The following is a 17,584-nucleotide window of genomic DNA, read 5'->3' as shown; positions in this document are numbered from 1 at the left end:
ACTTCTGTCTCACTGCGTTGCTATTTTAGAAATTTGGTACTTGTCATTGTTATTTTTGATTATGACTCAGTCAGTTCCCTTATCTTTTGGATTACATTCTGTACATTGAAGAGCCCCTAACTGATTACATATGATCGCTTGTTGATAACAGGGTACCATGCGGTCTAATTCAGGGAGCGTCCTTCCTATCTGTGACAAACTTCTTATCAAACAGACTTCCTCTTTTGGTCGCCAAACAATACCTTTCTTTGTTCGGTTCCACTCATTTTCGGCTTCTCACAGAACTGTCTTATGTCCACGCATACGCTGTTTTCTGTAATGTTACAATATACATTTCCTCCAGGTGACTCCAATAGGACTGCTTATCTTTGTAACGCCTTATCGCATAGGTTAGTTGGTCTACAAAATTCCTCCATCGCATTATGTTAAACTGTACCTTTCTTCGTTGGTTTGTTTGCTTGCCACTCCCTTAATGTCAACTCTCTTTTCCCACTTTTCACTCGTTCACCTGCCACATAACGATTCATTTCCCACAAAGCGGAAAAATAACATCTGGAAGTTTGCCATCTTGGTTCTTGGTGGAGTATCAAAACTATAATGACGTGAAGAAATAGTACAGCGTATTATTATACAATGAGACCCGCAATTTGATTGGTCATTATAACGAGTATTTGATTGGTTGTCTATTTATAGTATTCCGTTCTTTCATTGGTGGATTATTCTTTAGAAACGTTGTCTTATCTATTTATTAAAAATGACAAGTTCAAACATGTGCTGGCAATGAATAGGCAATGGGTTAGGCCGCGTAAGTCGCCGTAATGACACAAAAGTACCTTCTTTGTTTTGGGTGTACACAACTTTTTTATTGTGGGTTGGCTGATCGTGGAGTCCCTGAATTCCATATCAGAATTAACCGTTTTGTAAGTTCGAAAAGTTTTCCCTCGTTTTATCACAACACAAGGTTCTTTCAATCAGCTCTCAATTGCGGTATACATAAACGCTCCGATTAAAAAAGACAGAAGCTTTATGTTTTTTACATCCAAATCTTTTTCTACGCATGAGTAGATAAGTTTAAACGTAGTCATGTGAAGCGTAAACAAACACAAGTAATGTGTACAGGGTCTTAATTGAAGGATTAAATACATTAAATATCAATCAAAATGACCAATTTTATGCCAGTTACAACCTAAGGTAGTTTAAGAAGTTCTCAAGCGTTAACATTTTTGACGTCTCAAATGAGAGATTAGGTCAGGTTGTCTTTGATTAGCTGAACAATTACTCCATTGGGTCATCCAGAAGAAGGATTAAATTGTCATGTTTTGTGCATGAATGCAATAATACATTTAGTTCTCGCTGAGTCCTTCATTTTAACACCAAAAACCAAAGAGAATCGGTTCATAAATATGCAAGATATAAACCTTTTTAAAGATTGAACCATAATTTGAATTTGCAGCAAAGGTGACGTCACTTCAATCTTTAAACGCCAATATTTGAGAACGGATCTAGGTTAGAGGGTAAATTATGTATACATTTTCTGTACTATGCGCGAGATCTTTCTAAATGCTTTCGGTTCAAGTGTAATATTGCAATGTAAATTTAAGAATGTTTAAATCGCTGTTCGTCATAAACGCGTTAACGCGGTGAAAACGAATCGTGATTGGGGGGATGTAAATGAAGATTTTTATTGAATTCTATCACTGAATATTAACATCCTCAGATTTGATGAATAGAATAGTGTTGTCACCACGAAATGGGGAAAAAAAAATGAATTGCTTATTGTTAACTGTATTTCTGTTCACTTGTAATCTTGGGACGATTTACTAGAATGGTCGGCGGAAATAGGCTTTCTAGAAACCTATCTGTACTTAAGACAGTATCCTAAAGGACTATAATAGTTTTATAACCAAAATACTCTTTTCTATTAGTTTCTCCTAAAAGTCATAAAATTGACCGAAATTTATTCCGCTTTTACAGTGTTCAAAGTATTTGTGTCAAACATTGGCCCAGTTCTCTTTCATACATTATCTTAAGACGTTCTCAAGGTCAAAAAATATTAATACTTATTATCCGCCTGAAGGTTGATTTTCTGGCATTTGACTTGTACCGTTTATTATTGAAGTGTATACTCTGATTAATTCATAATTCTGGAATGTTCTAAATTATCTATATGATATATTGTTTGTTGTTGGAGTATCTTACACAGTAGTGGAACTGGCCTGTTCAATTTATTCGGGATGAATTTGATGGTTGTTGTAATAACTAAAAGATGACAAATGTATTAAAACTACAAAGGAATATTTTATCTGTAATTACCTGTTAATGATGTTGCAGACCACAATCTGTTGTTCTAGTGAAATGGCACGAAAGATTTTGGATAATTTGAATATTTTGATGATGTTACATATTTTTGTTTGCATGCATGTATGCTCGTGTGGTGTGTTGCTTGTGTGTGTGTGATTGTGCGTGTGCGTGTGTGATGTGTGCGTGTGAGTGTGTGTGTGTGGTGTGGGCGTGTGTGTGTGTGTGTGTGTGGCGTGTGTGTGTGTCTGTGTGTGTATGTGCGTGTGCGTTCTGTGTGTACGCGAGTGCGTGTGCTTGTGCTTGTGTAGGTTCGTCGAGTCTAGGGACGTGCAGAAAATGTGAATTTTACGCGTGATTGATGTCAAATTTCGGATATTGAGTGTACCAACCTTAAAGTTCTAGTCGAGACCTTCGGTTTAGATACCCAACCATGCCTAGGGTATCTTTAATATTAAAGGCCCATGAAGCCGGGTTGTTTCCGGATGAATGTGATTCTCTTTTAAAAACCTCAATATCTGGAATAACGGAATAGAGATAGACACGTAATTGTTCATAGTTTCTGAACCTAATCGAAAAGATCTTTTAAACGGTAACAGGTTCCAGAGTCTTTTGTTCGATGGACTTTGAAATTTTTAATGACTTTCATTTCGGTTGGCACCTAGTTAATGGTAAAGTGCACTTTTGGGCTTTTCAAAAATGTCAGATACCCATAATGTAAAAAAATGGACCCTAAAACGTCTTATTGATGGATTTTAGCAACTTTCTTTAAAAAGTCCTTTTACTGGTTCTGAATGGTCATAAAAAAGCGTTGGCAATTGTTTAAGATAAATTTTCTTTAAACATCATATCATTTGATGGTATGAAAGAGGCACTTCGTCCATATGTGACCCAGGCATGATGTAGCCTCCCTTCCCGTAATCAAAACCACGGATTAAACTTTGCAGATCAATAGGCTATTGTTAATGCATCCCGTCATAAGTCAACAGACGTCTAGACATTATGACGACTTTAAAAGGGATTAAAATTTGACAGTTGAATCGAGTTTGTTAATGAATCCGCTCTTAAATAAATTACAGCCAGACATTGTGGGCGACCTTTAAAGGGATTAACTTTGACATGTTTTCTTTTTATTGTCAGCTCTATCCGGCTTAAATCAACCACACGCTTGGACATTCCCTTGAACATGTTCTCGTTTGATGCACTCACGACCTTATCTAAACTATAGCTGATGATAGTCATTAGGAAAAATAGGTCCTGAGCATGCGCATTTAGGGATAATACACTTATGATTGGAGTCATTTTGTCAGTGGACGCCAAAGGAGCAAACATCGTAAGCAAGGAAAGTGAAAGTATACTTTATTTTCAGTTTACGTTATTTCTAACGTAGCTCTATCGTAAAATAAAGCTTAATGTTTAGATTATTAATTGGAATAAAATTATTTTGCTTATCTTTAATATGTTCTTTTGTTTACCATAAAATGTATCTTACGTTATAGATAAATCTATTGGATATTAATTAACTTTATTGATATATGTTTTTTTTTTGTTTTCATGTGATCCTCCAGTCTTGTAAAGGCTTGAGCACTGACCCTCAATGTGCGCCGAACACGCCACTGATAGGTATATAAGTCAGCTCTATATACTTCACGGGAGATTATAATTAGCAGAGTGAGGTCATTCTTAATATAGGAGATGATGTCATTCTAAAAATAAAATTCAAAAATGCCGCCGCGCTTGACGTCATTTCTCACGCTTGCGAAGTGTGGCTGTTTTAAAGAGAACCCTATATACTACGGGTACCATATATTTTTCATATGCAACTAATAGTTAAAATTGCTCTGTACATATTAAATTTTATTCAAAATTGATACCGTCACCCTGCACTAACCAATGAACCGAATCGGCAGTGAAAGTTCCTTCAAGTTGTAGATCACAATCTTAATTTTAGGGACATATATTCAATGATTCGGAGAGACAAACACATAAGTCACAGTAGCCCGATATTACAAATGTTTGTAATATCTTGTGCGATTCCTACCTCCGTTGAGTGATATACAATTGCGTTTTGTGAAAAAGCTGAAAAAAAATAACTAGCGAAATATATATTTCATGTGCAGCCTATAGTATTATTTGCTCTGTAAATACTAATTTACATATAAGGACATTTGCTCTGTAAGTATTAAAATTTACTCCAAACTGATTCCGACACCCTTCCCTAACCAATGAACCAAACCGTCAGTGAACCCCCTCAAATTGTAGATCACAAATTCAATTTTAAAGATATATCTCCATTGCTGAGTAGGACAAATACACGTCACATGTCGATGCTAAGGCCTGTAATGTCGTGTGCGGTTCCTATCTGCGTTGAGTCGTATGCGGATGTGTTTTGTGAAAGCTGAAAAACATTAACTAGTGAAATATATCTTTCATATGCAATATTTAGTAACATTTGCTCTGTAAAATTAATTTGTTACTCTAAATTGATACCGCCATCATCCACTAAACACTGAACCGATTTGGCAGTAAAGCTACTCAAATGGTAAATCAAGAGCTTAATACAAACAGATATATTTTCAATGCAAGATAAGGACAAAAGCTTAGGTCGTAGTAGTCCGAATTCATAAGGCTTCTTATATCATGTGAGGTCCTCATTTGCGTTGAGTCCTATACGGAAGAATTTTCTGAAAGCTAAAAGATGTCACCTAATACCATGTATTTTTCATATGCAACGTAAATAATAAATTTTACTCCAAATTAACGCCGTCACCTTGCTCTAACAATGAACCCAATCGACAGTGAAACCCCTCAACTTGTTGATCACGATCTGAATTTCAAAGTTCTATCTTCAATGATAGAGGAAGAAAAGCACATAATTGAGTCTTAAACGAATGCGTTTTGTGAAAGCTGAAAATAATTTTTTAGTGAAATATGTCTTTCATATGCAACAAATAGTAACATTTGCTCTGTAAATATTAATTTGTTACTCCAAATTGATACTGTCATTCTCCCCTAAATACTTATTCGATTCGGAAGTAAACCCCTCGAATGGAAAATGAAAATCTTAATACAGATTTATACGGTTTCAATGCCAGATAAGGACAAAAACTTCTGTCATAGTAGCCCGAATTACTATGACTTGTAATATCGTGTGAGGTCCTCATTTGCGTTGGGTCCTATACGGATGAGTTTTGTCAAAGCTGAAAGAAATCACTTAGTACCATGTATTTTTTTATATGCAAAGTATAGTAACATTTGCTTAGTAAATATTTATTTTTACTCCAAATTGATACCGTCATCCTGCCCTAACCAGTGAACCGAATTGGCAGTGAAACCACTCAAATTGTAGATCATAATCTGGATTTCAAAGTTCTATCTTCGATGATAGAGGGGGACAAGCACATAATAAAATCTCTAAAAAGATCCTTTGAAAGCAAATAATGCAACCAAGAAGAATAATAGCAGATTCGGTTTTATTGATTTTGTTCATGAGAGGTAATGAAATGTGCAATATCTCTCACGCCCTTAGCACCGGCTTAAGTGGAGCTCTATTACACATATGTTGAATGGACTCAAGGAGTCACAGTAACCCGATATTGCAAAGGCTTGTGCGGCTCCTACCTATGTTGAGTCGTATACAGATGCGTTTTTGGAAGCCGAAAAATATTAACTATTGAAATATATCTTTCATATGCAACCTATAGTAATATTTGCTCTGTAAATATTAATTTGTTACTCCAAACTGATACCGTCATCCTCCTCTTAACACTGAAGCGATTCGGCAGTGACATTTGCTCTGTAAATATTAAATTTTACTCCAAATTGATACCGCCACCCTGTTCTAACAAATGAACCAAATCGGAGGGAAAACACTTCAAATTGTAGATCACAATATTAATTTCAATGATAGAGAAGGACAAACACTTTAGTCACAGTAGCCCGGCATAACAAGCTTTTTTCATTATCAGTAGAGTCACAAACACTAAGGTGATAGTGGCCCGATATTATTTTAACGTGTAATATCGTGTGTGGTTCTTACATGCTTTAAGCCATATCTGCATGAGTTCTTGAAACAATTTAGCAATGGCGAAATATATTTGATAGGCTATGTAAATTAACATTTTTGCTATGCAAAACTTCTATTTTTCTTCAAATTCAGACCGCCGACCTGTCCTAGCCATTGGACTGATTCATAAGTGAAACACCTCAAATTGTAGTTCACATGATTACACACAGATACAGTTTCATTAAAATTGAGCCACAAACACTAAACTGATAGTGACCCGATATTACTAAGGCTTATAATATCGTGTGCGGTTCTTACATGCGTTATGCCGTATCTACATGAATTCTGTTACAACCTGAAACAATTCAGCCAGCTCAAAATATATTTGATAGGCTGTGTAAATTAACACTTTTGCTAAGAAAAATTTCTATTTTTCTCCAAATTCAGACTTTCGTCCTGTCCTTACAATTGGACTGATTCAGTAGGGAAACACCTCATATTGTAGTTCACAGGACTAATACACAGATATATTTTCAATACAGTAGAGTCACAAACATTCAGGTGATGGTGGCCCGATATTACTGAGAGTTGTAATATCCTTTGCGTTCTTGCATGCAATGGCGAAATATATTTCATAGGCTATGTAAATTAACTCTTTTGCTAGGCAAATTGTAGATCACAGGACTAATACACAGATATAATTTCATTATAGTAAAGTCACAAACACTGATAATGGCCCGATATTACAAAAGCTTAGAAAATATATTTCATAAGCTATGTAAATTAACAGGTTTGCTATGCAAAATTTCAATTTTGTCCAAATGCAGACCGTCGTCCTGTCCTAGCCGTTGGACTGATTCACAAGTTCCGTATCTGCACGAGTTCTGTGACAGCCTGAAACAATTCAGGCAGTGCAAAATATATATTCATAGGCTGTGTAAGTTGATACTTTTTCTATGTCCTTTACTGATCATTTGACTGATTCAGAAGTGAAACACGTTAAATTGTACATCACACAATTAATACACAGTATATTTTCATTACAGTAGAGTCACAAACATAAGATGATAGTGGCCCGATATTACTAAGGCTAATAATATTGTTCGCGGTTCTTACATGCGTTAAGCCGTATCTGCACGAGTTCTGTATCAATGTATCAACCTAAAACAATTCAGCCAGCGCAAAATAAATTTCATAGGCTGCGTAAGTTAACACTTTAGCTATGCAAAATTTCTATTTTTGTCCAAATTCAGACCTGTCCTTACCATTTGACTGATTCTGGGGAGAAACACCTCAAATTGTAGTTCACGCGACTATTACACAGATATTTTTTTTCATTACTGTAGAGTCACAAAAACTTCGGTGTTGTGATCCGATCTTACTAAGTCTTTTAATATGTGCGGTTCTTACATGCGTTAAGGTAGAACGCGACAATTTGCGAACTTTCGAGTAGCGTCTTGAATTTTTGCATGTGTAAAGTTGACCATATTTCAAACAAGATGCAGTTTATTTTATACCATTAGAGCCAACCAGTTTTTGTACACGAGACGTCAAAGTTGACCACCAAAGCCCGTTTTTGAAACTAACGTTGACGCGTATCCTTGGCAACTGTTACGGGTACTGCAACGGCACCAGCCAACAAATTTTCTTAAGTTAAACATTATTCGACGAGACAGCCTATGATTTCTTATTATAACTGTTGTCAAATCGCCGTAAATTTTCTATTTTACAGCATCATTTTGTAATTTATTAACAATTGCTACACTATGTCATACAAAGTACATAATTATATAGCCGTATGTATGGGAGACATTCGGCGGGGCGACGCGGGCGACATCCGACGGGGAAAAATTTGGGCGGGCGGCATTCGGCGGGGCGACGTTTTTCTGGGTGACTTTCGGCGATGAGGCGTTTGTCGGGGCGCCATAACGACGTTCGGTGGGGCAACGTTTGGTGGGGTGACAATCGGCGTTTGTCGTAGTGTTGCTGCAACAGAACGAAATGGCACAAATCAGCCACTATATTCATTTGCAGACGACTTGCTACATTTGAAGTCAAAATGAAAATTAACTTGAAAAATAGCATATTTTGCACATAGATTGTACAATGAAAAAAAAAAACTACGGATGTCTGTAAAAATCTCCTCTTTCGGCAACCCTGGATAGTTTTAGAACTTCTTATTCTCGGAAGGTAAAATGACTACGTCTAAAATGATATTATAAAAACGTCCTAACTTATTTAATAAAAAAATATGACATGACAGAAATACGAAACTAATATCAAAAACACAAACAAGTGTTTCCTTGACCACATGTATAACAGAATTTTGAATCCATCAATCCGCTGAATAAAAGTGTAAAACGGTATATACACGGAATTTACACATTCAAGGAAACTTTCCCGCTTGATTATGGCAGCATTTGTTTCTGATCCATTTTAGTAGATTTGTTTTTCTATGCAGGGATATTGTCAAGCAATCCACTAAACCGATAAGGGGAAGTAACACTGTGTTGGAGTTTTCTTTGTAGTAGCAAAATTGTCGATCTAACACAAAGAATCTACACGTTCGTTACAACTGCAAACATCTGAAACAAAATACAACAATGATATCATATGATACTATAGGGTTATTATAACAGTAGCTCATCTGGGATGTTGGATTCGGCTCGAGTGGGTTTTTGCCAGATCGGATCTCACGAGGTGCGCAAACGCCGAGTGTGATCCGACCATGTAAAATCGACGAAAGCCGATTACAAAATCCCAATTCTTGCAAAATTCACCAAAGCCGAATACGAAATCCCAATTCTAGCTACAGTTATAAGGACCCTTTTATTATACACCTCTACCTTTTTGTTTGTTTATTTGTAATCGAACGAAATCTTAAATGTTTGTAGATGTTAAAATAAAATGAGGGTTGTTTTGTGTGCGTTAATTATATAACTGTGTCAGCTCATGCATATTCAATGAAAGTTGTTAGCCAATATACAATACAAAATGTACAATACGGATATTTTTCTGGCTGATCATATTTACTTGTGAAATACAAGCCGAATTTTGACAGAATTTATTTAGATATATAATAAAAGTAAATATCACGATATTGGAGAAAGTATAATTGTTATGTCTACGTGTCTTTACGTATTAGATTAAAAATAAACCGCAAAAATATTTGGATCTCTTTAGAGCGTTCAGCACGACATTTATGTTGTGTTAGTGTACAGTTTAATGTTTCAGCTTGAACATTTCGGCTTTGGTGGTTCCAGTACCTCCGCTTTAATAATCAAGCTTTGGGTATTATCTAATCATTCCTTGGATATGTTGTATGCTTTTAATTTGTCTTTTGGCGGTGTCTGTGATATGCAGGCTCCATAACATCAGCTACTCTCTCTAAATTCCAGTTTGTTTAGTTCTGCTTATTGTTTAAACCATCGCCGTATGAACACATCTGCTGTTGTCTCTAAATTATTTTCTGGTACTTATAACATGTGTAAATGTCGAGTTCTGCTCAACCCGGGGCTAGAGAGCGTGGACGGTAGCTTACATTTCCACTACCGTCCATGAACCGCGCTTGCAGTATTTCCGTTTATTTCCGTTATTTTCCACTTTTTCTATATGAATAACGCTCAAGAACAATCATCGATAGAACCGCACTTATTTTGTCGTTTTATGTCGAGCAGTAAGCAGACAGGATTTTAGTTTTTAAAGATACCAATTAAAAGTGGTTTCTAATAGAAATTGATAATTTACATCTGGTTACCAGGACGCAATATAGTGAAGATATCAGTTTACCCCAGTCTGTAATTTCTTCTTACATGTAAACGTCCGATCTCCTGTTAGCTTTTTATGGTTTCGTAAATAGTCTATCGTCTTGGAAAAAAAAACGTTTTTGTCATGGTGTTTCGCAAATATACCCTTTCCACACAAATTGTCAAGCAGTTTTAATTAAGAGTTGTTTTTCTTTAAATTTTAATGATTGAAACAAAACAAACTCGTTATCTTTCCTATACGATATTAGCGGATCTAGCGAAGAAATCCTTGCATGTACAACCATTTGTAACTGCGTGATAACTAATCTTATTCTCAAACAGATTATGTTCTTTGAAACAGACTGTAGATGTGTTGTTCACACGTCCCTATCGAAGTTGTTGTTTGAACTGGAATGTTCTTACGTTTTATATAAATAATCCGTGCTGGTTGTTTAAACCGGCCAGTCAGTATTAAAAATGGAAGGTCAACTGAAGATGTTGGCCCTTTACCTTTTCCTGATTTCAGCTGTATCAGGGTAAGTGACTTTTTCTTGCTTACATTTTTGTATTAACTTAATGTTCTAAAACGAGAAGGTTTTTTTACATTATTTTATATTATTTTAATTTGTCTATGACAGCTCTCATTTTAGTTCTTCGTCCGTTTTAAGGCGCGTAGAGGCCATTAAAGAATTAAGTTTAGTGTAGAAATAGTTAATAACAACATCATTGTTAAAGCAGTTTAAAGTAACTTTTCTCTTGTCAGTTTAAAAAGCAATTGGTACACGTTTATTTTTCTTAAAAAAAGAAGAAATATTAAATTTTACCATTTTATTTTGAATCTACAAAATGTATAAGAAATAAACATCCAACCTGATCGGGATATTTAAACGTTGACGTTTTAGTTCATACTTGATATCAATATTAGTTAATCATTTGAAAGCCATTGCATATAGGTATCAGAAATGAAAGATGAAATATGTGTATATAAAGAAAACGGAGGTGCCAAAAACAAATTGTTGATGTCTTTTCATATCTGAAAAAAAAGATTTAAGACGGCTTTATGGTTTAGAAGTTAATTCTTTGTGTACATATTATACAACCAGATAATTTTCGAGATAATCTCTTCATGTATACAAACACGCTGCATTCGATTAAGAAAAGGGATGCCTTGGAGTACGGAACTCCTTTGTCCATATATTGTGGTTGATTTTGTTGCGAATGAAAGATTGATTAAAATTTAATCAATATTCCCGTAACGCCCTTGAATACATCAAGCGACTTACCTAATCGTTTGTTTTTTTCCTGCCTGTTTTATCGCAGATCGCAGAGAAAACTGAAAAAAAAATACCACACTTATCAATCAATAAGTACTGTTAAATTAAAGACACCAGTTAATTTCTCGTTAATTTTCTTCCCCACCTTTTCGTCAAAGAGAAATTTCGCGAAGTAACCCAATTTTCGTCGTATAGAATGCATGTAGTATCAAACTTCAGGACAAAACAATTTCTACTTTATACGTGTACACGTCCACAAAACTTTCTGAGAATTTAAATTCCTGTTCAAACCTACTGTTAGCCACAAAGTTAATTTTACGAGAAATTATTTCGCTATATTTGTCTGTGACAGACCAGAACGTTCAAAATTCATGGTGTTAAACTAAATTATATGTTGTAAATCTTTTCTAAACATTTGTGTTGTCAGATAATACATATATGGTGCTTTTCATGATTTTTTTATTCGTTTTGCATCCTTATTACTTAAGATAAGGGCATAAACAGGAGCTGTCCAATGACAGCGCACTCGACTGTTTGAAACCTTTTAATTTTGCCAAAATTAAGCCAGTGTTATGAAACTTAATTCGTTAGGTCATCCCATAATAACAAGGACATAAGGAGAATCTGAAGTCATTTGGTAGAGTAATTTCTGAGAAAAACTGCTTACATGCGTAACTGTCATCAGTTAATTCAAATATTCAAATAAAAGTATAAAAACAGAACGATTCGGCGATTTCAACAAGGTACGGTGTGTGTATAAAATGTTTGTTTACCGCGTTAGCAACGTTTTGAAATGTTGGTGTAACATGGAAGGAATTTAAAAGGTATTTCATGTTATGTTAAATGTCCTTAAACATGGACTCTTTTTTTCTTCTTCCTTTTCATTTTTATTTTTGTTTTTTCTTCCTACTTTTATACATGATGATACAGATTATGATACAGATGATGGTGGTGATTATTATTATTATTACGATTATTAACAATATTTCTTTCATTATCTATTTATTATTATTATTATTATTATTATTATTATTATTATTATTATTACTGTTGTTACTATTATTATTTTTATTATCATCACTATTATTACCGGTATACTAGTTTGTGATCATAATGGTGTCTATATTAAACTGTTGTATAGTGATTAACATTGGCAAATCCCTTTAATAAATGTTAACGTAACAAATTAACATAATTAGAAAAAAAAAATAATAAATAATACCACTTAAGGTATAGATATCAAGATATAGGACTGGTTAATACTTGTGTTCACAAATCGTTTTCTCACATTGTAGGTCACGATAACACTTAATTCATTAACATGCCATTAGTATTTGAACAGAAGTTCATTGTTTTCTCTGGAGTATGGTATCATACAGTATTGAAGTGCGGGCACTTAATAAGTAATGGTAGTGTAATACGCGACACTCATAATATTTCTGCTTATCACTGAACCGCAGTTAATTTGTACGAAAACAAAACAATTAGACTTTTTACCACAGTATCACTTGAATTATGGAGTAGAGTTTCCGACCTAGCAGTACCAACATGAATATAGGTTATTTTGTTGACCTTTTTTGTACATGTCGTCAGAAAAAAAACAATGTGAGATTATTCTTAAATATCAAGTAAGCATCCTAGTGCAAAACTCCCATAGGTCGTTTACGTGTTGGCATAAATGCCGCCCACATGTAAGATTTTAATTCATCCTCGTACTGAGACACTTTCTGATAAGTGTTGACATTTGGATATCTTATATACATAAAATGTGGGAAAACATATTATTTTTGGTCTGGTCGCCTAATGTATGTGTGTCTGTCTGTCTGTTCATCCATCCATCCGTCCAACAAAAAGAAATAGACATTCCTATATAAACTAGAATGAGGATTCAGACAACTGCTATTAATATTTACCATAATGAGATGATCTGAAGAACATAACTTTTTGTCTTAGTAGATTCAATGTCAAGGTCGCGTGGTAACGTCATAGGTCAAATACTTTGTTTTCTTTACGTTTCTCTACCTGGAAATACTTTCAAATTACTTTTCGTAGTGAGAAATAGACGTTGACGTGCAGAACGCAGCTTTTATGTCATGTCAAGGTCACCCTGAAAACAAGTAATTTTATGGCGTGCAGACGCGTCATGTTAGTCAAGGATGCTCATTGAGCTCAAAGGTCAAAATATGGGATATTTTGGGCCCATTTTGTACATTTTCTTATTTCGGTGGATTTTCAAACAAATTGTCCAGTATTACGTAAAATGCGGCCATTCCATTTGCGATAAATTCGCACTGTGAGATCAAATCCTAAAACCTTAACCTGCTGAATTTTTGATGAACCCGTCCATCATTCTATTTGGGCAATACCATTTATTATTGGAAGGGATGTTCACTAAAAATTTACCGACTGAATAGCGAACAGTGCTGACCATGAACATGATCATGTGCAGGCTAATCTTGGTCTGCATTAGACGCAAAGGCAGAATAACTTGCCGCCAGCAGGCTAAATATTTTAAAAACAGTTTCCAACAACTGTATCCATAATGTAATGAGACGACCTGCAGGTCCTATCTTTCGGTCACGTCAGTTTTACGTCAAGCTAGTACAGTGGGATCAAAGATCAAATTTACAGAGATTAGTTTGTTTTCGCTTTGTATTTCCTGTATCTTTTTACCCACGGAAATTTTAATTAGGAATGTAAATGAAGTAAATTAGGCTAGACACGTTTTTGCATTTACTCCATTCGTGACGCCCACCATGTATCTATTTGAAATCCACCAAGTCGCATTTTCCGGTGACGAAAGTGTCCGTTGACTAAATCCTGACCACCTGATTGGTGCACCAAAATGCGACGTAATGTTTTGATTTGGCTGTTCGGCATGTCCCAAAGATGTTCCAGATTAATGCGCGCGCAACCGGCCGAGTGTAAATTGGTCAAATAAGTGCATCGTGAGAAATCGAGCCCAACTTCTGTGTTTTCATTAACGGTTTTCATAAATCTAAAATACAGCATACGTTTTGGCACCAGAAGCAAAAACTGGGGCACAGTGAAAGTGGTTATGAAAGACAAAAGTATATCTTGATTCAATATTTACAGGGAGTATGTGTTCACACTTCCCCGGGTAATGGAAGCCGGAGCTACAACCAGTTTCTGTCTTCTCCTCAATGATATGAAACTTGATGGATTCAAGCCAGAAAAAGGGTTTACAGTAACTGTCAGATTGAAATACATGCTTGATGACAATACTAGGTCCTTGACTGAAGCACAAAAGTTTGATTTTGGAGTAGTTAACATAGACGGAGGTACAGTAGTGTTTTATCATATATAGTAGTTTTTGATGTTTCTGCTTGCTGTAGCTTCTGTTATTGTTAATGTCATTGTTGTTGTTGTTGATTTTGTTGTTGTTTCTGCTGCTGCTGCTGCTGCTGCTGCTGCTGTTGCTGCTGCCGCCGCCGCCGCCTCCGCCGATTTTGTTGTAGCAGGTTTATGATATTGTTAATGTTATTGTTGTTATTGTTGTTATTGCTGCTGCTGCTGCTGCTGCTGCTGCTGCTGCTGCTGCTGCTGCTTATTAGTATTATATTTTTCAAATGATAATTAAATCACAGTTAAATTTTACTTAAATTTAATTTTACCTTTCACCGAACTAGCATATTCGTGTCGTTAATTTAGAACGACATTTTCATGTACGATTTGAATGTATGTTCTAATTCTCTTTTTGTTTCAAATAATTAGTCCAAAAAGTAGTTTTTTTCTGAAGTCCATGATATTACGCATGACTTTGATTTGCATTTTACACTGATTTTACACTACATGACGTGATATGCATGCTTATTTGCTGACATTGTATATCATTAAAGATACTTTACGAACTATCTTGCAGAATTTCAACAGTGTCATGAAGTGTATACACCTTCAGTTGACGGGCGATTTTCCGCAGTAGTTAATGCAAGCATGACCTACTACTCAGAGGAAGATTTATCAACGCCAAGTTTTGTAGAAATATTTGGTGCCGAGAAGTTCATTGATGTTCGTCCAACCGACCTGATTACTTTAGTACAGACAGACAAACCGATCTATAAGCCAGGACAGACGGTGAAATTCCGGGTTATGACAATGGACTATAACCTATTGTCAAAGACAGACGGCGTACGTATCTAAAGAAGAAATTCATTAATATCCTTTAAGTTCTTACCGAAAAAAAAAGTCGACATAAAATAGTTCGTTTTACTAAACACTTATACAACTGCCAGTTGCCTGCAAGTCAAACATTTTATAGGCTCATAATGCCTTTGTTTAACATGTCGCTACCACACTTTCCTGTATGAACATGAAATACAATAATTTGTTGTTAAATCCTTATTCTGATAGTTACCTTTGTTAACAATTGTCAAACGTTTGAATATTGCTAAATAACTAGAATGTTTAATGGAATCAAATATTTCTATTACCTTCCTTTGTGGCTCTAACTATAACAGGTTATATAACAGGTTATATGTAATATTAATAGTAGTGCTTTTCTAACCATGTAAGCGCTCATAATATCTATTAGAAAAGCTGTTTCATCTGCTTTTAAGATAAGAATTTAAAGCATTATGGACCTTTAAGTGATTTGTTTTATTTCAGTTTCGCATATAACACTGACCGACCATATAGAGATATGTGTCTTTAATTGTTTACTTTAATATTTAATTCAGTACATGAATATGTGTCTTTAATTGTTTATTTAATATATGTGTCGCTGTTTTATTTAATATATGTGTTGTTTTGTTTTTGTTTTTTTTCAGTACCAACAAATAACGATCGAGACGCCAAACGGATTGAGAGTCATGCAGTGGGACAATGTACCATCGCCAAATGGTAACTCAGTTGCCTAATTTGAGTATTTTATCTATCAAACTGTGTCTGTTTTTTTCAAGCAAGTTGAAACATTTAATGATAACGTAGAAATATATCTAGTTATAATGAACTATAATTAAAACTAATTACATATTTTTCAGTCACGTTTTCCACAGGCACTTATGGCTCTGATAGTCTGAGTTACTTCCCTTCGTTTTAAGAATGCTGGTATTCCAAGTTAATAAATACACAAGTAAAATTTTAATTCAGATAAATTTAAATATGATTAAACAATACTTAAGAGGTATATATTTAGTCCGTATATGCCCTGTATTATTGAGAGAAAAAACAGCTTTGATGGTACATTTTGACCATTGACTGACTAACCTCGCTAAACGTTGAAAGTTGTACCAATATACTGTTTTGTTCGTTTTTATTTTAAGTTGAACAAGACCTTTCGCTGGGTCCATAGCCGTTCATCTGAGCTGTCCGAACCTATGGCGACTGTTTAAGTTTTGTAATTAAAAGGGTAATACCAATACTTTGTTTTATAAACAGGTCTTGTCAGTCTTGAGATGCCACTAAGCTCCGATCCTCTGCTTGGATCATGGCTTATCAAAGTTGTTTATGGATCGAAAGAAACAACACAGTCTTTTACTGTGGATGAGTACGGTAAGGACATTAAGAGATTTTTGTTTTTATTGTGAGGACATTGAGATAGCTCAAGGTAATACGGTAAGTACATTGAAAGAATGAAAGAATTTATGGATGTACGCTTAGGACATTAAGAGATTTTTCGTTTGTATTGTAAGGACATTCAGATAGATCATGGTAGTACGGTAAGAACATTAAAAGAATGAGAGAATTTATGGATGTACGGTTAGGACACTGTGCTATTTTATTTGTACGGTTAGGAGCTATTACGGTAAGGATATCAGGATATTTTATGTTTGCACTGTTATTGTTACGCAAAGTATTTTATACGTAATAAAGTAAACTTCTAAACTGAAATTTCTTTTAAATATATATCTTCCTAGTTGTTTATGAAAACATTTTATACACATACTTTAACTATCCTTAGAGATATTGTGATAGATGCTTAAACATTTGTATACGAATTCGGTGTACGAACACCTATACGTTTGAAATTTTGGACATTTCAAACGTAATTTTGACAATGATCAAACTTTGACAAAAAGTGTGTTCATGCCCAATACTCCCGCAGTAGCGTACTATGACGTCTATATCTGCATGTAGTTCTCGTGTGGCTATCAGTGTGTAACATTATCGTATTCGCATTAACCGTTAATAAATAGGCTATAGTATTATCGGTATTAAAGAAACTAGAAGTGTTAAAGACCAACCACGACCTAGTGTATAATGTATGGATTCCTTAGCTTTTGACGAGGCTGGTATAATAA

General features: G+C 34.9%; 1 protein-coding gene across 5 annotated transcripts in view; it reads left to right on the top strand.

Annotated features, from left to right (window-relative positions):
* The first annotated feature begins 10,429 nt into the window (after window positions 1-10,429).
* Window positions 10,430-17,584, top strand: part of LOC123565426 (pregnancy zone protein-like) — a 70,446-nt gene continuing 63,291 nt past the window's right edge. For all 5 annotated transcript variants that reach the window (XM_053549686.1, XM_053549683.1, XM_053549684.1 and 2 more), the window contains exons 1-5: window positions 10,430-10,586; window positions 14,421-14,626; window positions 15,208-15,473; window positions 16,112-16,184; window positions 16,722-16,835. In XM_053549686.1, the coding sequence (XP_053405661.1) occupies window positions 10,528-10,586; window positions 14,421-14,626; window positions 15,208-15,473; window positions 16,112-16,184; window positions 16,722-16,835 (718 nt within the window). In that variant the 5' untranslated portion in view covers window positions 10,430-10,527. The remainder of the gene's footprint in view (window positions 10,587-14,420; window positions 14,627-15,207; window positions 15,474-16,111; window positions 16,185-16,721; window positions 16,836-17,584) is intronic.

The sequence above is a fragment of the Mercenaria mercenaria genome, chromosome 8, assembly GCF_021730395.1.
Source record: "Mercenaria mercenaria strain notata chromosome 8, MADL_Memer_1, whole genome shotgun sequence".
Lineage (NCBI taxonomy): Eukaryota > Metazoa > Mollusca > Bivalvia > Venerida > Veneridae > Mercenaria > Mercenaria mercenaria.
Note: the sequence above shows the minus strand (reverse complement) of the source record. Positions and strands in the feature narration are given on the sequence as shown.